Raw genomic sequence first — 23,518 nt, 5'->3', positions numbered from 1 at the left:
TATTTAATAGAATTACTGAAATATTAAATGGATCTGAGTTAGTATCCTATAACTATATAGTAGCATTTTACTGGGCTTCCATCCAACTTAATGTAAGGTTAGTTTGCTAGAACAATCTAGCCATAAGCATTTCCTGTGATAAATTGAGCAGCACCATCTTTAATCCTGGCAGCTGCCTGAACGTCGCAGACACTGACGTCCCAGTTGAAGAGGCGGCATTTGTGCATGTGCAAGTACTGTGCCACCTAGTGGTTGCATTATCAGCAAACGCAGCCGACAGAAAATCATAATGCAATCAGGCAGACTCACATGGTTTTATGAAAGGGAAATTGTGGGGGGAACTTTATGCTCTCCCTTGCAGAAGTTCCAGAGGTGGGGAGAGCATGTAATCATGTGGGATGGTGACTGGGGGGTACCCCGCCACCTTCCTGCCTCTGCCGAAATTAAGTCCAGAGTGAGAAAGCCTTCCCACTCTGTCGCCGCATGGGGAGCAGGACAAGAAAAACCGTGTGGGTTGCTTGTTGGCTCCGGGGGCGGGGTGTCTCGTTAAAATGTACTTAGTGCCTGAACGAGGGACCTGGCATTCTGAAGGTGGGGGCCCGCCGAGAGCCACCCTCCACCTTGCTGCCGATCCCCCTAAACCCTCCTCCCCCGCAACCCCCACCCCGTGAGACCCCTCCCGCCCTGACCTAGGCCTCAGGCCGGTGCTTCCGCAGTGGTGCTGCTCAGTTAAAGAGCTGCCGGCCTCTGATTGGCTGGCAGCCTTCAGAGGGCAGGACTTCCATCACCGGGATCCTTGATCCTGTGGAGGGCCCGCCGCTGTCCAGTTAAGTGCCTAATTGGCAATTGATTCAGCTGGCCTCCCACAGACGGAGTGACGCGGGATTCTCACCGGCACTTTTGCCAGAAGTCAAGACCCCTGTCGCCCAAATAAAATCCCAGCCTTGGAATAAAGGCCAACATTCCATTTGCCTTCCTAATTACTTGCTGGACTGCATGCTAATGTTTTGTGATTGATGTACAAGGACACCCAGATCCCTCTGTACCACAACATTCTGCAGTCTCTCTCCATTCAAATATTCTGCTTTCCTATCCTTCCTGCCAAAGTAGATCACCTCACATTTTCAAATATTATACTCCATGTGCCAAATTTTGGGGGTAATATATTCAAGGCTGAGTTAGACAGATTTTTGATCTACAAGGGGTTCAAGGTTTATGGGGGGGGGGGGTTTGGTGGCAGGCAGGAAAGTGACTCCACAATCAGATCAGCCGTAATCTTATTGAAAGGCGCGACAGGATGGAGGGGCTGAATGGCCTACTCCTGCTTCTATTTCTGATGATCTTATGATCTTATAGCATTTAATATCTTGTGTGTTTCTATAAGGTTTCTTCACAAACACCTCCTGATAAGACTGAAGGCGGTAGAGTTTCCGCTTTGGCCGCAATCTGAGTGCAAATTGGGGTGTGAGGTGGGTGGGGGGTGCACAAAATTGTGTGGGAGGCGGTGGGTGCCCTTCCTGTCACCTTCCCGAAGCTGCAATCTTATGAGCGGCAGAAGAGGTGACAAACAGCAGCCTGCCCACTCCAGGCCAATTGAGGCCCTTAAGTGGATTATTAATTGCCTCTAAAGCACCGTCTCCTGCCGCCGCTGGTAACATACAGGCACTTTGTCAGCTGTGAAGGCCGCCCAGTAATACCAGGCAGCCTCCTTGTAGGCCCTAAGGGGAGGTCCTCCTGATCGGGCACCCTGTGCCCCACAGAGGCCCCCAGTAGCTCCTGCCACCCCTGCTAGTGCACCTCCCACCACCCTCCTGATTGACCCCTGCCACCCTCGCCTGGTCCCAGCCGATTGTCCCTGGTCCAAAACCCCACTTACCATTTTCAGTGCCGGCATCCATGATCTTCCTGAAGCTGGATGCAGTCTCAGCAGTGGCTGCCGCTCCTGGTGACTATGCCCGGACTGAGGAGCTGCCAGCCCCCTGATTGGCTGGCAACTCCTGGAGGCGGGACTTCCTGCCTCAGAGGGGTGGATGTCCTGCCCGAGGCCAATTAAGGGCCTGAGCCACATAAAATCTCTGCGAGTCTCCCAGGCCTGGTAGAGGTGGGGTTTCCTCCAATTTATAAGCTGGTGGGCAGGGCTTCCGCCCCAATGTAAAAGTCCGGCCAAAATCTACCATGAACTAGCGCAATTTGGCAGCATTTTAGAACTAGTTTTTGATGTTTTTGCATTAAAAAATATTCTTGATATATTTAAGAGTGGTAACATGCTGCAGTTTGAATAATAAAACTGATAATGGACTTAACATGGAAAATAACCATTTTAATATGAGTTTGAATCCACTACCTGTGAGTAGCCTGATTTTAAATGACTGAAAATGATTTTAGAAAACTATACAGAACCATTTACCAGCTTCATTGGTGTGCACTAGTCTGTTTCTTAGTTTTTTTAAATAGGTAAAAGCTTTTAAAACATGCCTTTTAATGCCCCTATGTCTTATCAGAAACAGCTTAATTTTATGAGCCTCCTTGAAAGTCTGCAAAGGGACACAATTAGTGGAGATTTGCCATGGCGATTAACTTAATCTGTGGGTGTAGCCAGTTTTGTGGGTGGGGCCAGCTTCTAGCATAATATTTTTAAACTAGCATGAAGGAACGCAGAAACTCAATTTGCACTGGACGTAATTTGAGTTTAAAGCTCAACAATCGTCAGTACTGGTTTGGCTGCTTTCAGACAAATTGCACCAAGAAACCAACACAACTTGACAGAAACTCCAGCCTGAAGATTTCCATTTTCCCCATTATTTTCTCCTAACTCAAATCTTTGACAGCAGAACGAGCCTTGTGGTTTTTCTCCACTCCACTCCCATAACTTGAACATTTTCTTTATGATTTGGCAGCAGAAATGGAACACAGAACTCAGTTCAAATGTGAAATATCCTTTCATTCATATTTAACATCACACATCTCTTTCCTAACATCGAATTTGTGCAGTTCTCATTTCAGCTTCTTAAAGCTGATTATTGATCTGTTGATGAGAAGTTTTGATCTCTTCTGTGACATGGTCTTAGTGTCGTCAATAGCATTGTAATTGTACGAGCACACTCACTCAGTAAATTGAGCTGTTGTACCTTTTCAAAAGATTTATTTTTGATATACACAATAAAGGGTTTGAAAAGGAACATTACACGATTAAATATAAATATAAAATAATTGACTATTAGTAAGGATAACCGAGAAATGACTGAGAGATATTAGCCGATGAACATCTAATATTATTGGATGAACATCTAACATGATTGTTAGACTTTCCTTTGCTATCCACTTTAACGGAGGTGCTAAACTATTTAAATAAATAGGTTAAAGCCTCTGTTGAATTTGCAGAGAGAAGTTAAACACTTGATAATATTTTGGCTCAGTTGGCAGCTCTCTCACCTCCCAGTCAGAAATTTGTTTGTTCAAACCCCTCTCCAGAGACTTGAGCACAAAATTAGGCTGACATGCCAGTGGAGTACTGAGGGAGGGCTGCACTGTTGGAGGTTCTGCCTTTTGGCTCAAGGGTTTTAAACCAAGGGTCTGTCTGCTCTCTCAGATGAATGTAAAAGATCCCAAGGCACTATTTCAAAGTGGAGCAGTGGAGTAGTTATCCCTTAAGCAACAGATTATCTGGTTATTTTCACATCGTTATATGTGGGGCCTTGTTGTGTACAAATTGGCTGCCACATTTCCTACTTTACAGCTGTGCCTGGCATTTCATTGGCTATAAAATGCTGTGGGAGGTTGTGAAAGGTGCTTATATAAAAGTAAGACTTTCTTTTTCACATGAAATTCTAGTATAATATATCAGCAGAAATTGTAAAATCGCCATGTAAAATATGGTTCAAGATATTTACATTGATTGTAGTATGTTTGGCAACATGCAGTTCTGTGAAATAGAATGTCAAACTTTTAAGTAATAGCACATTAATATTATAGTAAAACACTACTGATGTCTGAAGTGAAGAATCTGACACCATCAGTGGACTGGAGCAAAACATCTGGGATGATGGATTTAAAATGCTTGCTAATGTTCTGTATAAAAGTCTGCTTCAAGCAATGAGAAATGGATCTTAATAAACTTACTGAAGGAATGGAAGTAGTGGCCGCTTATCAGGAAAGTGATGTTGGGGCAACAGGAAGTGCTGAACGCTATGCCCCCCAGTAGTCAGTTCTAATTTATATCAATAACTTAGATTCAGAAACTCCAAGCAAACTTGTCAAATCAGAGATGATACCAAACCAAAGAGGGTTAGGTCAAGTCAAAGATAGGCAGACAGAGACCCACAGAGGAGTTAAAATCTCAATGAGGGCAGATGAAAATCAATATGGATATCAGTAAGTATTGACCATTGGAAGAAAACCTGGGCAGCATACAAACTCTATGAATAGTGTAGCTGAAGGCGAGGTTGAAAGTTGAAAGGAGGTCATTTGGCCCATCTTGCCTGTGGCCATTCTCTGAAAGAGTTACCCACTTAATCCCATTCCCCTGACCTTTTCCAATACCCTTTAAATTTTTATTTTTTTAAATAATTAGCCATTTCTGCTTTATCTTCCATTTGTTATGAAAGTGCCTCTGTGTTTTGTTAAAGATATTTTTTGAGGATTCATTTTTGAAAAATTCAAGAAATGTTAAACTTTGGTGTTTTCAAAGGGGGTAATGTAAAGGCCACTCGACTTTGAAAAAACAGCCCCTGGAATTTTTTTTTAAAAGGGGCACTGAGGGTCTTATGAGGAAAACAAGACTTTCTGGGAAACCACTTGACTTCCAGCAACAACAACAAGCCTTTCCAGGAAACCACCTGACTTCCAGCACAATAAACAACAGAGAACTTTGGACACCTGGAGAAGTTGTTTACAAAGAAGTGACAGGTCAAGATTGATGGAGGTCAAAAGGTTGGCCTGTCATTGGTTTCGCTTTTGAATTGTTTTGAGTTAGGGTTGAACTGTATAAAAAGGGAGAGAACTTCCAAGGAGAGAAGAGAATTCCTAAGGAAAGACAGAAGACCACAATCCAGCTCAGCTTTCCAGTACATCTCTAAAAGACCCTGAGAAGCCCACTGTGTCAACTCATCTCATCTCCTGCCTTTGAAGAAAAGCCTGTTAAATTAATTCTCAATGTCGCCTGAAAAGAACTGTTCTAAAAGATCCCAGTGACCCATCTGCATGTATTCAGAGGACAGACTTTATTCCAGTTTTGGAACACAACATATCTCATCTGCTTCAAGAAAGAGTAAGTATTTAGCCCAAGTCTGTTTTTTTGTCTGTAATAGAGCTCTAAAAATAGCTTTACCATGTGTGTGAGTGTGAGGGGCTAAGGTAAAAAGGGAACTTTAATATTTCAATTTTTCTGTTTATGCTTTACTGATTAGGACTTCTTAAAAATAATAAACTGATAATTTTGTTGTTTATCAAAGAAACCTGGTTGGTGTGTTTTATTCTGGGATAAAAATAGTTATGACTGACCGTACGGTAAGTGGGAAAAAATTTAACTATATGTTGTGACCCGTGGAGAAGTGGTACTAGAATAAACAGTGCAATCCTCCCATCTCGGTCCTAACACATTATTGTTCCTGGCAGGGCATTCCATTACCAACAACCCTCTGCATATCTCCCAACCTCTGGTTTCATTTTTTTCATACGGATCTCAAATATGTAGCCTCTCATCACCAAAATCACCATCCAGGGCAAATTGTTTTTCCTTATTTAATTTATCAAAGTCATTCAAAATTTTGCTAACTTCAGTCAGATCTGTGTCCAAGTTGATGACCTCAACACACGAGGACACATTTAAAACACATCAACAGTGCAGAGAAGAGCCAAAGTCTGATTTTCAGTATTAGAGGATTGAACGACAAGGGAAGACATTTCATGGAATGTAAATTGGGCAGGTTTCCTAACACATTACTTCTGCTCCGTCAGATTACCACTTTACTGGTGGAGACCAAAATCTACCGCTGTGGATTTAATAGCCACATGACAATAGTGACCACATTTCAAAGGTAATCAATCGGATGTAAATCCCTGTAGGGCATCCTGGGAGCATAATAAGAGGCAATCTAAATATAAGTTATTTTGTTCCCTTAAACTAGTGCCATGCTGGGCCCCCACCTGCCAAGAATGAGGCATATTAATTTTGTCACATGAACATTGATTTTTAAACTGTTACGAGAGTGAAGAAAGGACTCGTTAAAAAAAATCACCAGACATTTGGCTGGAAAGTGCTTGGATGGACAAAGGGGCTATTCCCTGCTCCAATTTAACCCACAATGGACTTTGAGCACCAGGTATTGTGTGTAAGAAGAGATATTCCAGGGTCAGCTAAGACAAGAGATTCCACAAACAGACGCGGTCAGACCAGCTAGTCACATGAGTAACCTGCTTGGCAACCTGGGTTTTTCTGAATTGTACAGAGTTTGAACTGGGAAAGATTGTTTGCTCCTGGGGTGAGAAGACCTCTCCTGTCTGCTCCCATCTCTTTCTCACAAGCCTCTGAAGCCACTGAGGACACATGAACTTCAAGAGAGAAAAGTCTTCTACATCGAACAAGTTTTAAGAAGAATACTGGGCCCCAACAAAAAGCAAGACCTCCCTACAATCAAGGACTCTACAGTGAACTCGAAGGACAATAAGAAAAACCATCTTCAGATATTGCCTCAAATTTTTCCACTTTGTTTCTCCTGCTCTTTTCTGTCTCTATCTGCATGTGTATATCACATATGCATGCTAGAGTGGGCACGTCGCATATCTGTAGGCGTTAACCGAATTAGAGTTTAAGTTTAGTAAAGTTCAACCTTTTTTCTTTAAACCTAAGAAAACCTGTTTGGCTAGTTTCTTTGCCTTATAATTGGATGTGGATGTGGTTTATTTGGACTTTCAGAAGACTTTCAACAAAGTCCCATCATAAGAGATTAGCATGTAAAATTAAAGCGCATGGGATCGGGGGTAGTGTATTGCAATGGATAGAAAATTGGTTGGCAGACAGGAAACAAAGAGTAGGGATAAATGGGCCTTTTCCCGAATGGCAGGCAGAGACTAGTGGGGTACCGCAGAGATCGGTGCTAGGACCCCAGCAATTCACAATATACATTAATGATTTAGATGCGGGAACTAAATGTAATATCTCCAAATTTGCAGATGACACAAAATTGGGTGGGAGGGTGAGTTGTGAGGAGGATGCAGGGAGTCTTCAGTGTGATTTGGACAAGTTGAGCGAGTGGGTTAATGCATGGAAGATGCAGTATAATGTGGACAAATGTGAGGTTATCCACTTTGGTAGCAGAAACAGGAAGGCAGATTATTATCTAAATGGCTAGAAACTGAGAGAGGGGAATATGCAACGAGACCTGGGTGTTCTCGTACACCAGTCGCTGAAGGTAAGCATGCAGGTGCAACAGGCAGTAAAAAAGGCAAATGGTATGTTGGCCTTCATAGAGAGAGGATTCGAGCACAGGAGCAGGGATGTCTTGCTGCAATTATACAGGGCCTTGGTGAGGCCACACCTGGAATATTGTGTGCAGTTTTGGTCTCTGTATCTGAGGAAGGATGTTCTTGCTATAGAAGGAGTGCAGCGAAGGTTTACCAGAATGATTCCTGGGATGGCGGGACTCACGTATGAGGAGAGATTAAGTCGGTTAGGATTATATTCGCTGGAGTTCAGAAGAGTGAGGGGGGATCGCATAGAAACCTATAAAATTCTAACAGGACTTGACAGGGTAGATGCAGGAAGGATGTTCCCGATGGTGGGGGACTCCAGAACCAGGGGTGATAGTCTAAGGATACGGGGTAAACCTTTCAGGACTGAGATGAGGAGAAATTTCTTCACCCAGAGAGTGGTGAGCCTGTGGAATTCGCTACCACAGAAAACAGTTGAGGCCAAAACATTGTATGTTTTCAAGAAAGAGTTAGATATAGCTCTTGGGTCTAAAGGGATCAAAGGGTATGGGGCGAAAGCTGAAACAGGCTGCTGAGCTAGATGATCAGCCATGATCATAATGAATGGTGGAGCAGGCTGGAAGGGACAAATGGCCTACTCCTGCTCCTATTTTCTGTGTTTCTATAATTGGAAGTTAGTGAACAAGGATTCGCTCAGGGAGAGCTAAAAAGAAAATGGTGCGTTTAAAATTAAACCCTATTACGGTAAGACCAGGTGAAGGCTGAGAGGGGACCCTAGACCCCCTTTCCCACCTGGTCATAACAGTAGCGATCTGGATTAGCCTTATCCATACTATGTGAGGAGGCAACTGAAAGAGAAACTGTGTAGAAGTTATAAAACCAGCATAGAAAAGATAAATCTGGAAAATTATTCAAAGTAAACCACAACAGCAGTGCAAGGAAGCATATGTTCAATCCAATGTTAAGTAAATGAGTACTGATGTCACGAAGAATCACTTCCCACTGAAGGGGTTAAGTAGACATAAAATGTAAATTAGAAAGACAGCTCAGCAGAATATAGTTAAGTCAGGATGGGAAAAAGGCAAACAAGCTGCTAGGGCAAAAGGCAGAATTCGGGACTGAAGGTTGATAGCTGGGATCGGTGCAGGCTTCACAATCAGCGAACTATGGAATGTTTGACTAATGTGAAACAAAGAGATAATTGACTCAGGCTAGAGATATCTGGAGTGCGCACTGAAAGAGTAGAACTTTGTATTCATTCGAGTGCATGATCAATCATCCATTGTTTGACCATATTGTGTGACAAAAATAGTAAATAAGTTTGTATCCTTGTGTGTAAAATCAGAGCACTGTTTTGGACTGCCCAAGGTGGACTCTCCTTGCATATGCTCGAATAAATGATCAAAACCTATACCTGAGTCTGCTCCTGTGGTGATTGAGTTGACCTACAACACCACAAGGGTATTCAACATTTTGAATAGACTTCCAGAGAGTATGTGGAAGTGGAAATCTTAACCATTACAGACATAGCTGCATATTGTGATGGTGGAACTTTTAGTTTTTCTTTCTAAGCACATGGGCTGAAATGAGCTCGGTGACCTTCCTCATATGGAATAGCTTGTGATTGCTATAATAGTGCAGGATTTTTCACCATCCTCGTGCATGAGCTGAGGGTTATAAGAATAGACTGACCCAGGGAGCAGTTTAATGCAGACGGTTGTTTGCGGGGGATGTACAGACTCAGTAATTGAGAATAATGTCCGCTGTTGAAAACGTGTATTGGCCATGGCCAAAGTGACATCACAACCGAAGGGATCAGAAATATTTCTAAAGTCAAGGTGGCAAACAGAACATAGATTTAATAATACGCTGTTAATAGAAAAATCCCTGCTTACCTGAACAAAGACTGTAAAAAAGATAACCACTATTGTAGCTGTGGTGAACAGTTTCTTCTGAGGGAAGTTTGGAAGTAAGAAAACAAGGGAGAAACAGATTGCTCCTCGCAATCCACCATAGGCTATGATGAACTGATCCTTCCTTGTTACGACATTCACACGGAACTTATTCACGATAAATGTCAAGAAAATGACACCTGAAAACAAAAAAAACGAGAAGGAAATCTGTCACTAGACATTGGTAGTGCTTTGTACGACTAAAACATTTGAGGATGATAACATTGAGAAAATAAAATTCTTTTGCTTTCATTTGTCCCTGAAAATACAGTTTGATTATCTTCCCAAGAACAGGCTCTTGTTAATCTTGTTCTAGAAAATTGAGTTTTCTCCCTGTGCATCTTCAATTAAATTTGACATTAGGGAAAGCATTATAACTGATAGAAAATCACATCTACTAAACAAGCCATGGTTTCTCATTCCTAAAATCTGCCTGAATGCTAGGCTAAGATCATGGTAAATCTGCGCTTAATCAGAGAGCAGGGGCTGAATTTTATTCGGGCGCCGCGCTCCGCAGCAGCGCCCATCAAACTTGGCGGGGGTGCCGCATTCAGCAGCCGCTGCAGAACCCCCACGATATTTCACACAGGGGCTCATTTAAATAGCAGGAGCAGAGCGCCCGCCCCCAACGTGTAGCGGCGATGTCTGTGTCCCCGGCAAGGGTGTCCGCCGCCATTGCGCAGGCTCTGGCGCCGTTTTTAAAGGGCTTTAAGTCCTTAGAATTACTTCAAATTTTTAAATGGGCAGCAGTATGATATTTTTACTAAACAATAAAAAATATGTGGATGGCCCTTCCTCAACCATGCCCCCCCATGGTTATTTCAATGCCCGAACTAACCAACACATTCCTTTTTCCCTACCCGAACTTTACCCACTAAGCTTATAACATTTGGCCTATCACCCCTTCCCACCATCCCCACATCCAATAACATTGATTTCCTCGCTCCTCCACCCCTCCCACCCTTAAATTTTTATTACTCCCCTATCCCCACCAGATTCTTGCCTCGGAACTCTGTGCGGAGTTCCGAGGCGCGCGAAGGCTGAACAGAGGCCGTAAAATCGGCGTGGGATGGCAGGTCAGCTAGTTTCAGTATAATTACTGTCGATTTAAATATGCAGATGAAGGAGCAGCCAGCCATTGAAGGGTCTGCACCGCTGCTGATAATATGCGGCGGGCCCTACTTGACGTCCCGGGTTGAGGTGTGCTTCTCCCTGCAACACTTTACCGGCCCCTGCGCCATGACCCGTGGCATCGAGGGCCCAGCAAAATATCAGCCCCAGATCTGCATCACGCATTGTTCTTTGTAAGCTGAGTAATGATAGTAAAACTTTGTGAGTCTCCGCATTCTTCGCAAAGTCTTGCTTGACAGAAAGGTTGAGTGTGGGGAGGAGATCTTTGCTCCACCAGAAGGTGTCGCAATATCCCGATAATTTCTTATAAAATTTATCTTGTGTTTTCACTGTGTTTCTTCAGCACATATTAATCTTCTCATCTGCTGTACCTTTTTGTTCCCTCTACAAAATGCTGCTAAATATATATTTAGAAAACGAAAGTATTGGTTAGATCGTGCCAATTTGTTTAGGATTACAATTTGTGCAGTGCAAATTCATACAACACTATAATGAATGAAAGGGAATCAGTACTTAAGGGAAACTGATTGTGTACTGAAGTGAGCATCATTCTGGTGCCTCAATTGCTACAAACTGCTGAGCTTGGGATTTAAGTTCACGATTATCTACATGGCAAGAATGCAATGCCACAAGAAGTGAGGCAACGGGCACAGGAATTACTTTTTCCACATGCAGAAAGAAGTAAAATCAGCAGCTTTCTTATCTCCATGCTGCTTTCTCATTAGGCATGCCAACCCTCCAGGATTCTCCTGGAGTCTCCAGAAATTAAAGGTTAATTTCCTGGAAATTGCTGCAAGCAACCCATGAGAAAAATTGGGGCATTAAAAAAATATATATTTTGATTTACTTTATTAGTTATAAAAATTTTGGAGATGGTGAAAGAAAGCCATTTGACTGGATAGGGCAGTTGGAGATGGGAGGCCACGTGATAAAATATCAAGGAATACATCCAATGAGAGTTGGCAACTCTATCTTTTGTACCTTCTAAAGGTTACCGCTGAAGTGTCTTAGTTTCATTGCCACGACATCTGTGCACCTTCTTGGCTGGGAAATATTATGGGATGTGTGTGGGTTGGAAGTGGGGGTAAGGGTGAGTAAGTTATTGAAAAGAGAGAGAAAAAATAAATTCTAATTACCAACTGCTCTCCAGACAAGGCAAAATATCATTGTGAAACATACATAGGGCCAACTCCATTCGTGCTTGTCCCCAATAGTGGAAACACCGAGGAAAATAAAGATGAGGGTCTCACTCACACTGCTCCACATCTTCATGAAGTATTTGATTGTAGTGTGAGACTTCTGAGAGATATTAGCCTCCACATATCGTTTCATACTCATAGAGCAGGCTATAATTCTGAAAGAGACATTTACATAATATTAATTGAAACAACTGAGGCATAACCGTGACTTTCCCTTATCAATACAATTGGCAAATCAATATCTGGGTTGCAATTATTTTAAAACATTGTTAACCTCCAAATCTGGTTTCAGTATCTGCTAGATACTAATTAACTAGATCTTCTCCTTAGGAACGCAGGAACAGGAGCAGCACATTTAGTCCCTCAACACTGTTCTGCCATTCAATGAGATCATGGCTGATCTGCAACCTAACTTCATATCCCTGACTTTACCCCCTATTCATTAATACCTTTGGTTAACAAAAAACAATCTCAGTTTTCAATTTAACAATTGATCGAGCATCAATTACTGTTTGCAGAAGAGAGTTCCAAACTTTTACCACCCTTCGCGTGAAAAGGTGTTTCCTAATTTCACTCCTGAAAGGTCTGGCACTCCTTCCAAAAAAAACTGAAGATTTTTTTGTAACGAACCCTAATTCAAGGAAAGTGCTTTGGGAAATCCTGAGGTTGTGAAAGGCCCTATATAAATGCATCTTTGTGCCTTGTACAACATTCCAAAGCACTTACAGTCAATTAATTCACCATTGTAATGTAGGAAACCTGGCAGCTAACTCTATCACAACAAGATCCTTAAATCAATGTGAAAATGACCTGATATTAGTGATGGCCAATAAATGCTGGCCTTGCCAGTGACACCCACATTCCAAGAACGAATATGAAAAACAACCTGTTTTTTGTGATGTTGGTTGAGGGATAAACATTGACCACAAAACCAGGCAGAGCTCCCCTGCTCTTCTTCAAAATAGTGCCATGAGATCTTTTACATCCACCTGAGAGGCCAGACTGGGTCTTGGTTTAATGTCCCAGCTGAAAGACAGGACCTCTGATAGTGCACAGCTCTCTCAGCAATGCGCTGGAGTGCCAGCTGAGATTACAGGTGGAATTTTATGCTCTCCCCCATGGCGGGTTTGGAGGCGGGGAGAGCATAAAATTGGGTGGGATGGTGGCGGGGTCCATCCTGGCTCCGCCGAAATTTAGTCTGGGCCAGGAAGGCCTGTGAATGACCTTCCCGACCCGCCACCAATTGAGGCCCTTAACTGGGTAATTAATCCCTAATTAAGGGCCTCTTCCCACAGCAGCCACAACTAACCATTTGGCGGGCAGCCCTGTCGCTGCATGGGAAGCACGGTACAATAAACCAAGAGGGCTGCTTCTCGGCTGACGGGCGGGGCTCCCTCATTCAAAGGTTCTTAGTGCCTGAACGAGGGACCTGGCATCAGGAAGGGTAGGCCTGCTGAGGACCACCCTCCTTCCCTTGATGCCAACTTCTCTCCCCCCTCCTCCACAACCCCCACCCTGCGAGCCCCAATCAGAGGCCGGCCGCTCTGCAAGGTTGGGACTTCCGGTGACGGGGTCCTAATCCTACGGGGGGCCCACCGCTGTCACGTTAAGTGCCTGATTGGTATTAAATTTGGCAGGCTTTCCGTTTAAGAGACGGCATGGGGATCTCGGTGTCGGTTTCCCCCGCATTGAGACCCCCAATGCCAGCATAAAATTCCACCCTATGTTTCAAATCTTCACTCTGTTGTCAGGTTGAGCCCTGACTCTGGAAGCAGGCCACGTTTAAGGAATCAATACATCAGTGCAAAGTGAAACACTTTTGATTGGTGCTATAGTTACCCTTGCTCTTTAGCAAACTTGGGAATGCTTGATATCAAAATAGCTGAAGGAGTGTAAAATCTTGATGACACATCATTGGTTTTAGGAACATAAGCTATGATATGACACTGTGGGATACTATGGTACAAGTTTGATTGAAATTCTCTCAGTTATTATAGCAGAGGCATTGACCTGATATAAGTTAATGGTTCAGTTACTTGGCTGAAGTAGAGGGAGATAAATTTCATAAAGATGTGTTAAGTGTGTGCTGTTAGTATCCCATGATGTAATTAAAATGAAATAAAAATGTACTCGGTCACTGCGTTCACTCTTTTCCACAGACATGGGCTCTCACAACTCTCTTAATCACCTGAGGGAAGAGTTAATCAGCGATGAAACTTCTCAAGACAAATCTGTGAACTTTCCCCCTGGTCCACAACAGTAATTCAGTAGAAACCCTAGAATATCAATCTAACATTACAAGATTATTCAACCCTGACTGGTCTTGTTTAACTTATGAGAATCCCAGAGTCTCAAAAGAATGAGGCTATAATTGAATAAGAGTATTTTATCTCTGTCCCTGTTCACTGATACCTCATCTGGTGTCCAAGGAGTTAATTACCATACTGTTAACTATATTTGTTTATTCCATATGTTTACAAATCTATAGACCTGGTGAGAATGTGACCAATTAGATATGAATCCCCAGGAGTACATGTCCAGTTTGACCCACTCAACAAAGTCAAAGGTCCCAATATTAATCTGAAGGCGGTTTTCGTGTTGCAGGAAACCTGGAAGTCAACTGAGTGGGTTGGAATCTGTACTCTCAACTCAATTGCACCAATTAATTCTGACTTCTGGATTCTGCGTCTCCAAGATGTGCAGCAGGCGTGATACACACCTGCATGATGTGCTCACAGTTATATTTAAAGGGACAATGCACAAATGGAAATTGGAGGTGTTCAGGATGGATGATGGACATAGACCAAAGGCAGTTCCCAGGATCCAATGATGCTTCACTGGAATTCTAGCAATGGGAGGAAGAAACCTACAGCTCTCACAAAGAAGGCACAGTTGGACACAGCTAAGGAGGTGAGCAGCAGGAGCAATGTGCAATGTAAGAAGTGGGTTAATGACTTAAGCAGGTCTGGAAAAGTGTAGATTTGCTGATGCACCTATAGCCTGTGCTTTAATCATCCCCGCATTGACACTCACCTCAATCCTTACGCAACAGCATCTGTCTCATAGTCACTGTCACCAAATGCACTGCAGCCCTCACCTTCACTCACTCACAGATCTGTTTCTTTCCCCTTCGTAGAAGAGAATGGAAAATGCAAGGGAGAAGGATAGGACCAGAGGAGGCTTGCTTCAAATTGTCCAACTGGTAGATAGAGAGGAGGAGGCCCTGAAGGTAAGTGATACATCTGTGTGCCTTTCAGATGGAGAGACAGGGAGCTCACAGGTAGCTTGGAGCAGAATTACAAATATCTCTGACACACCTGCAATCCTCCCTGCTGCACAATGCTTGCAATGCAGTCGATGACACCCTATTCCTGAGGGAATCCAGCCAATTAGACGAAACTGAGTGGTTATGTCATCAAGGGGAAATTTACAAAATTGGCAACCCTGGCAAACAAGCCATCAGTGACCTGCCTTAGGCATTTGGGTGCATCTGACTGGGAGATCCTGGATATACCACTGGTAGTGGCCTAGAAGAATTCGGAGGTGATAAAGTTGAGGGCGGTATTAACTTTGACAGCCTCTGGTATTGTGTGGCCACCAGATCCAGCAGGGAGCAGATCTTCCTGTAGGAAGCTGCAGACGTCTGCCATCACCTGATGTGACAACCTCAACCTCAACCTCAGAAACACTGCTCTTCTGAGAGGTCAAGGAAGCTGAGCCTCTGTCTGTACACAATATAACCTCAGCCCCTCTCCTATGCACTTCGCTCCTGTGCATGTCCATTCTGTGCATCTACCTCCATTTTTATTTGTTTCATGGGAAGTGAATATTGCTGGCTGCAACAGCATTTGTTGCCCATCCCTAATTGCCCTTGAGAAATTGGTGGCGAGCTGCCTTCTTGAACTGCTGCAGCCCATCTGGTGCACCTCCCTCCTGTGCACCTCCCTCCTGTGCACCTCCCTCCTGTGTCCCTCCCTCCGGTGTCCCCCCTCCTGTGCACCTCCCTCATGTGTTCCTCCCTCCCATGCAACCCACCTGTGTCCCTCCCTCCTCTGCACCTCCTTCCTCTGCATTTCTCTCCTGTGCACCTCCGTCCTGTGTCCCTCCATCCTGTCTCCTTCCCTCCTGTGTCCCGCCCTCCCATGCAACTCCCTCCTGTGAACCTCCCTCCTGTGTCCATCCCTCTAGAGCACCTCCCTCCTGTGCATCTCTCTCCTGTGCACCTCCCTCCTGCGTCCCTCCCTCCTGTGTCCCTCCCTCCTGTATCACTCCCTCCTTTGTCCGTCCCTCCTGTGCACCTCTCTCTGTCCCTCCCTCCTGTGACGCTCCCTCCTGTGCACCTCCCTCCTGTGTCTCTCCTTCCTATGTCCCTCACTCTGGTGTCCCTCCCTCCAGTGCATCTCCCTCCTGTGTCCCTCCCTCCCGTGTCCCTGCCTCCCATGCACCTCCCTCCCGTGTCCCTCCCTCCTGTGTCCCTCCCTCTGTGTCCTTCCCTCCCGTGCACCTCCCTCCTGTGTCCCTCCCTCCTGTGCAGCTCCCTCCCATTCACCTCCCTCCTGTGTCCCTCCCTCCTGTGTCCCTCCCTCCCATGCACCTCCCTCCTGTGTCCCTCCCTCCTGTGTCCCTCCCTCCCATGCACCTCCCTCCCATGCACCTCCCTCCTGTGTCCCTCCCCCCCATGTTCCTCCCTCCCGTGCACCTCACTCCTGTGTAAACGCCTGCTACCCGACCCGACTCCGACGGGACCCGACGACGTGTTGGGTTCGGGTCACGTCGGGTCGCACTTGCAGGTCCGGTACTCGTGCTCGGGTTGGGTTTCCTTTGACGATCTTTACCCCTGTGAACCTCCCTCCTGTGTCCCTCCCTCCTCTGTCCCTCCTTCCCGTGCACCTCCCTCCTGTGACCCTCCCTCCTGTGTCCCTCCCTCCTGTGCACATCTCTCCCATGCACCTCCCTCCTGTGTCCCTCCCTCCCCTGTCCCTTCCTCCTGTGTCCCTCCTTCCTGTGCACCTCCCTCCTGTGCAACTCCCTCCTCTGTCTCTCCCTCCTATGTCCCTCCCTCCTAGGTCCCTCCCTCTCATGTTCCTCCCTCCAGTGCACCTCCCTCCTGTGTAAAGGCCTGCTACCCGACCCGACTTCGACGGGACCCGACGACGTGTCGGGTTCGGGTCAGGTCGGGTCGCACTTGCAGGTCCGGCATTCGGGCTCGAGTTGGGTTTCCTTTGATGATCTTTACTTCTGTGTCCCTCCCACCTGTGCACCTCCTTGCTGTGTCCTTCCCTCCTGTGTCCCTCCCTCCTGTGCACCTCCCTCCTGTGACTGTGCTGTTCTCACCACCACATCTTGTTGCTACCGTGAATGGTGATAGCCTTCCTCTTCTGATATGGTGTTAAACACATCCAGCCGGCCTCAAATGCTTATCTTGTCAATTTGAAATAAGAACATAAGAACTAGGAGCAGGAGTAGGCAATTCAGCCCCTCAAGCCTGCTCTGCCGTTCAATACGATCATGGTTGATCTCATCTCGGCCTCAACTCCACTTTCCTGCCTGTTCTCCATAACCCTTCAACCCATTACTAATTAAAAATCTGTCTACCTCCTCCTTAAATTTATTCAATGTCCCGGCATCCACCGCACTCTGGGGTACTGAATTCCACAGACTCATGACCCTTTGAGAGAAGTAATTTCTCCACATCTCTGTTTTAAATCTGCTACCCTGTATCCTATAATTATGACCTCTCGTTTTAGATTGCCCCACAAGAGGAGACATACTCTCTACGTCAACTTTGTCAATCCCCTTATTCATCTTATATCCTCAATTAGATCTCCTCTCATTCTTCTAAACTCTAGACAGTAAAGACCTAAACTGCTCAATCTCTCTTCATAAGACAAACCCCCCATCTCTGGAATCAATCTAGTGAACCTCCTCTGAACTGCCTCCAATGCAACTACATCCCTCCTCAAGTAAGGGGACCAAAACTGTATGCAATACTCCGGGTGCAGTCTCACTAATACCTTGTACAGTTGCAGCATCACTTCCCTACTTTTATACACTATTCCTCTGGCAATAAATGCCAAAATTCCATTTGCCTTCCTAATTATCTGCTGTAACTGCAATTTCTCAAAGGTTGATAAATGCTACAGACTGCAGATGGCTTTGCAGGACGCCCTTGAATAGATCTGGGACATGAGGGCCTGGCTTCGTACTGAACCACCTTGGCATGGGTGGCAGTAGTCTGGACTGGCTGGCTGACAGGTAACAGAAAGGGCACTGGTGGAGTGGCAGAGGTGGGACCATGAGTGCTGTCATCCTGACAGAGCCACTGCCATTCCCATGGGGCGGCACCTCAGCAATCCTAGTAATCTGCTGGACTGCTACGAGAGCCTGCATGTCCTTTTGAGCATTGAGATCTGTAAGGCAGCAACTCTGAATCTCATGCTCTCTGTCTGAGCTTCCACTTTGACACTGAGAAGTCAGGAGGATTTTACCTGTTCTGCAGTGGAAGCTGAGACAGCGGCTACCAGAGGCTGCACCATGGATCAGTCCAACAGTGCTGTCATGGAGTTGATCAACACTTCCTTTCTGGAAAGGATGGGCTCCAAGTTCTGTGCTCTGCCATTTGGAGCTGGACTGTTCCATGTTCCTTGCAGAGCCAGGAAGTTGTCTGGCAGGCTAGTCAATGCACCAAGTATCTCAGTGTGCACCATCATCAGCTATCTCCTGCGTGCTGCACCATTGAAGTCCTCGTATGCAACCTCACCCTCCAGTGAGCTGGCAGCAGAACCACCCTTTCCCCTTTGCCTGGCTGCAGCCCCCTTGTGCCCAGTGGCTCACCACACGCTGATCCTGACTCAATCCCAGCCTCTAAAGTTCACCGCATGTCAGTATCTGAAGTGGTGACTGGGATTGTAAGTTCAAGTGACAAAGCCTCCTCATCAGTGTTGTGACATTGCTCTTGCTCATCCTCCTGTGAGTGCTGAGGCTGTCCAGGTGGCAGTTCTTGGGTATCTGAAAGCATAAATTCAGAAAGAGAGGATTGAGGAGAGGGAAGGGATTTGCGGAGGAAAGCTGGAGTTCCAGGGTTGCACAATCTGTAACTTCCAATTGTTGCCACATGTCAGGGGGAATATCAGGAGGGATTTGAGAAGAGGCATAAGGCAATCACTTACTGTCATCCTGGACAGCCTCTGCAGTGCCAGATGCCATGGGCTGTGTCACCTTTGGACCCACGATCTGGCGTGGGGTGGGGGGTCAGAGGATGGAGTCATGGAGGCCCACCTCTAATTTTCTTTTTTTTTTATTTGTTCATGGGATGTGGGCGTTGCTGGCCGGGCCAGCATTTATTGCCCATCCCTAATTGCCTTTGAGAAGGTGGTGAGCTACCTTCTTGAACCGCTGCAGTCCTTTGTAGATACACCCACAGTGCTGTTAGTAAGGGAGTTCCAGGATTTTGATCCAGTGACAGTGAAGGAAAGGTGATATAGTTCCACATCAGGATGGTGTGTGCCTTGGAGGGGAACTTGCAGGTGGTGGTGTTCCCATGCATCTGCTACTCTTGGCCTTTTAGGTGGTAGAGGTCATGGGTTTGGAAGGTGCTGTCTAAGGTGCTTTGGTGGGTTGCTGCAGTGCATCTTGTAGATGGTACACACTGCTGCCACTGTGCATCGGTGACGAAGGGAGTGAATGTTGAAGGTGATGGATGGGGTGACAATCAAGCGGGCTGCTTTGTCCTGGATTGTGTCGAGTTTCTTGAGTGTTGTTGGAGCTGCAACCATCCAGGCAAGTGGAGAATATTCCATCACACTCCTGATATGTTCTTTCTAGATGGCGGACAAACATTAGGGAGTCAAGAGGTGAGTTACTCGCCGCAGAATTCACAGCCTCTGACTTGCTCTTGTAGCCATAGCAATTATGTGGCTGGTCCAGTTCAGTTTCTGGTCAGTGGTGATCTCCAGGATTCAGCGATGGTAATGCCATTAACCGTCAAGGAGAGATGGTTAGATTCTCTTTTGTTTGAGATGGTCATTGCCTGGCACTTGGGTGGCAAGTGTTACTTGCCACTTATCAGCCCAAGCCTGAATATTGTCCAGGTCTTGCTGCATATGGGCTGCTTCAGTATCTGAGGAGTTACGAATGGTGCTGACCATTGTGCAATCATCAGTGAACATCCCCACTTCTGACCTTATGATGGAGGGTAGGTCATTGATGAAGCAGCTGAAAATGGTTGGGCCTAGAACACAACCCCGAGGAACTCCTGCAGTGATATGCTGGGACTGAAGTGATTGACCCACAACAACCACAACCATCTTCCTTTGTGCTAGGTATGACTCCAACCAATGGAGAGTTTTTTGCCTGGTTCCCATTGGCTCTAGTTTTGCTAGGGCTCCTTGATGCCATACTCAGTCAAATACTGCCTTGATGTCAAGGGCAGTCACTGTCACCTCACCTCTGGAGTTCAGCTCTTTTCTCTATGTTTGGACCAAGGCTGTAATGAGGTCAGGAGCTGAGTGGTTAGTGAGCTGGTTATTGCTAAGCTTGATAGCACTGTCGATGATCTCTCCCATCACTTTGCTGATGATTGGGAGTAGACTGATCGGGTGTAATTGGCCCGTTGGATTTGTGCTGCTTTTTGTGCACAGGCCACACCTGGGCATTTTTCAAAATTGCTGGGCAGATGCCAGCATTGTAGCTGTACTGGAACAGCTTGGCTAGGGGCGCAGCCAGTTCTGGAACACAAGTCTTCAGTACTATTGCTGGAATGTTGTCAGGGCCCCTAGCCCTTCAGTCATTTCTTGATATCATGTGGAGTGAATCGGATTGGCTGAAAACTGGCATCTGTGATGCTGGGGACCTCAGGAGGAGGCCGAGATGGATCATCAACTCGGCATTTCTGGCTGAAGATAGATGAAAATGCTTTAGCCTTATCTTTTGCACTGATATGCTGGGCTTCCCCATTGTTCAAGATGGGGATTTTCATGGAGCCACCCTCTCCTGTTAGTTGTTTAATTGTCCACCACCATTCATGACTGGATGTGGCAGGACTGCAGAGCTTAGATCTGATCCGTTGGTTGTGGGAACATCTAGCCCTGTCATCTTCCACTGTTTGGCATGCAAGTAGCTTCACTGGGCTGACACTTCATTTTTAGGTATCCCTGTTGCTGCTCCTGGCATGCGCTCCTGCACTGAACTAAGGTTGGTCCCCAGCTTGATGGCAACAGTAGAATGGGGGATATGCCAGGCCATGAGATTACAGATTGTGGTTGAGAACAATTCTGCTGCAGTTGATGGCCTACAGCGCCTCATGGATGCCTAGTTTTCAGTTGCTAGATCTATTCGAATTCTATCCCATTTAGCACAGTGGTGGTGCCACACAACGCGATGGTGGGTATCCTCAATGTGAAGACAGGTATTTGTCAAAAAAGGACTGTGCGGTGATCACTCTTACCAATATTGTCATGGACAGTTGCACCTGCGACAGGTTGTTTGCTGAGGACGAGGTCAAATAGATCTTTCACTCACCACCTGCCGCAGACCCAGTCTGGTAGCTTTGTCCTTTAGGAATCAGTCAGCTCAGTCAGTAGTGGTGCTACCAAGCCACTCTTGGTGATGGACACTGAAGTCCCCCACCCAGAGTTCATTTTGCGCCCTGTCTGGTGCAAAAGTAAAATGGGGAATGTAGCCAAACCATGGCTTACAAGGGAAATTAGAGATAGCATTAGATCCAAGGAAGAGGCATACAAATCTGCCAGAAAAATCAACAGATCTGAGGATTGGGAGCAGTTTAGAATTCAGCAAAGGAGGACCAAGGGATTGATTAAGAAGGGGAAAATAAAGTACGAGAGGAAGCTTGTGTGGAACATAAAAACTGACTGTAAAAGTTTCTATAGGGATGTGAAGAGAAAAAGATTGGTGAAGACAAATGTAGGTCCCTTACAGTCAGAAACAGGGGAATTTATTATGGGGAACAAAGAAATGGCTGACCAACTAAATGCATACTTTGGTTCTGTCTTCACAAAGGAGGACACAAATATTATACCAGAAATGTTGGGGAACACATTGGGCTTCGTGAGAGAGAGGAACTGAAGGAAATCAGTATTAGTAGAGAAATGGTGTTGGGGAGATTGATGGGATTGAAGGCTGATAAATCCCCAGGGCCTGATGATATGCATCCCAGAGTACTTAAGGAAGTGGCCCTAGAAATAGTGGATGCATTGGTGGTCATCTTCCAAGATTCTATAGACTCTGGAACAGTTCCTACAGATTGGAGGGTAGCGAATGTAACCCCACTATTTAAAAAAGCAGGTAAAGAGAAAGCAGGGAATTATAGACCAGTCAGCCTGACGTCAGTAGTGGGGAAAATTCTAGAGTCCATTATCAAAGATTTTACAGCAGAGCACTGAGAGAACAGTGGTAGAATCGGGCAGAGTCAGTATGGATTTACAAAAGGGAATTCTTTGAGGATGTAACTAGTAGAGTTGATGAGGAGGAGCCAGTGGATGTGGTTTATTTGGACTTTCAGAAGGCTTTCAAGAAAGTCCCACATAAGAGATTAACATGTAAAATTAAAATGCATGGGATTGGGGGTAGTGTATTGCGATGGATAGAAAATTGGTTGGCAGACAGGAAACAAAGAGTAGGGATAAATGGGTCTTTTTCCGCATGGCAGGCAGTTGCTAGTGGGGTACCACAGGGATCGGTGCTAGGACCCCAGCTATTCACAAAATAGATAAATGATTTAGATGAGGGAACTAAATGTAATATCTCCAAATTCTTAGATGACACAAAACTGGGAGGGTGAGTTGTGAGGAGGATGCAGAGAGGCTTCAGGGTGATTTGGACAAGTTGAGTGAATGGGTTAATGCATGTCAGATGCAGTATAATGTGGATAAATGCGAGGTTATCCACTTTGGTAGCAAAAACAGAAAGGCAGATTATTATCTGAATGGCTATGAACTGAGAGAGGGGAATATGCAGCGAGACGAGGGTGTTCTCGTACACCAGTCGCTGAAGGTAAGCATGAAGGTGCAACAGGCACTAAAAAAGGCAAATGGTATGTTGGCCTTCATAGCGAGAGGATTCGAGTACATTGTGTGCAGTTTTGGTCTCCTTATCTGAGGAAGGATGTTCTTGATATAGAGGGAGTGCAGCGAAGGTTTACCAGAATGATTCCTGGGATGGCGGGACTGACGTATGAGGAGAGATTGAGTCGGTTAGGATTATATTCACTGGAGTTCAAAAGAGTAAGGGGGGATCTCATAGAAACCAAAAAATTCTAACAGGACTTGACAGGGTAGATGCAGGAAGGATGTTCCTGATGGTGGGGGGAGTCCAGAACCAGGGGTCATAGTCTAAGGATATGGGGTAAACCTTTCATGACTGAGATGAGGAGAAATTTCTTCACCCAGAGAGTGGTGAGCCTGTGGAATTCACTACCACAGAAAGCAGTTGAGGCCAAAACATTGTATGTTTTCAAGAAGGAGTTAGATATAGCTCTTGGGTCTAAAGGGATCAAAGGGTATGGGGAGAAAGCAGGAACAGGTTACTGAGTTGGATGATCAGCCATGATCATAATGAATGGCGGAGCAGGCACGAAGGGCCGAATGGCCTACTCCCGCTCCTATTTTCTATGTTTCTACCCTAAGTGCTTCTTCCAACTGGTATTCAACATGGAAAAGCACTGATCAGTGGAGGGGTCAGGAGGGGGGGGTGGGGGAGGTGGTGGGGGAGTGGGGGGGCGGCAATGGTGGTACGATAGGTGGTAATCCTTGTTTGACCTGATGCCATGAGACGTCATGGGGTCCGGAGTCG

General features: G+C 45.6%; 1 protein-coding gene across 1 annotated transcript in view; it reads right to left on the bottom strand.

The window, feature by feature from the left end:
- Positions 1-23,518, bottom strand: part of LOC137377935 (sodium/hydrogen exchanger 2-like) — a 332,862-nt gene that overhangs the window by 161,360 nt on the left and 147,984 nt on the right. Inside the window, exons 4-5 of the mRNA XM_068048001.1 lie at positions 11,648-11,865; positions 9,324-9,520 (exon numbers count right to left, since the gene is read on the bottom strand). Of these exons, the coding sequence (XP_067904102.1) occupies positions 9,324-9,520; positions 11,648-11,865 (415 nt within the window). The remainder of the gene's footprint in view (positions 1-9,323; positions 9,521-11,647; positions 11,866-23,518) is intronic.

Source organism: Heterodontus francisci, chromosome 15, assembly GCF_036365525.1.
Source record: "Heterodontus francisci isolate sHetFra1 chromosome 15, sHetFra1.hap1, whole genome shotgun sequence".
NCBI classification, from domain to species: Eukaryota; Metazoa; Chordata; class Chondrichthyes; order Heterodontiformes; family Heterodontidae; genus Heterodontus; species Heterodontus francisci.
The sequence above is the reverse complement of the archived record's forward strand: the minus strand, read 5'-3'. Positions and strand labels throughout refer to the sequence as shown.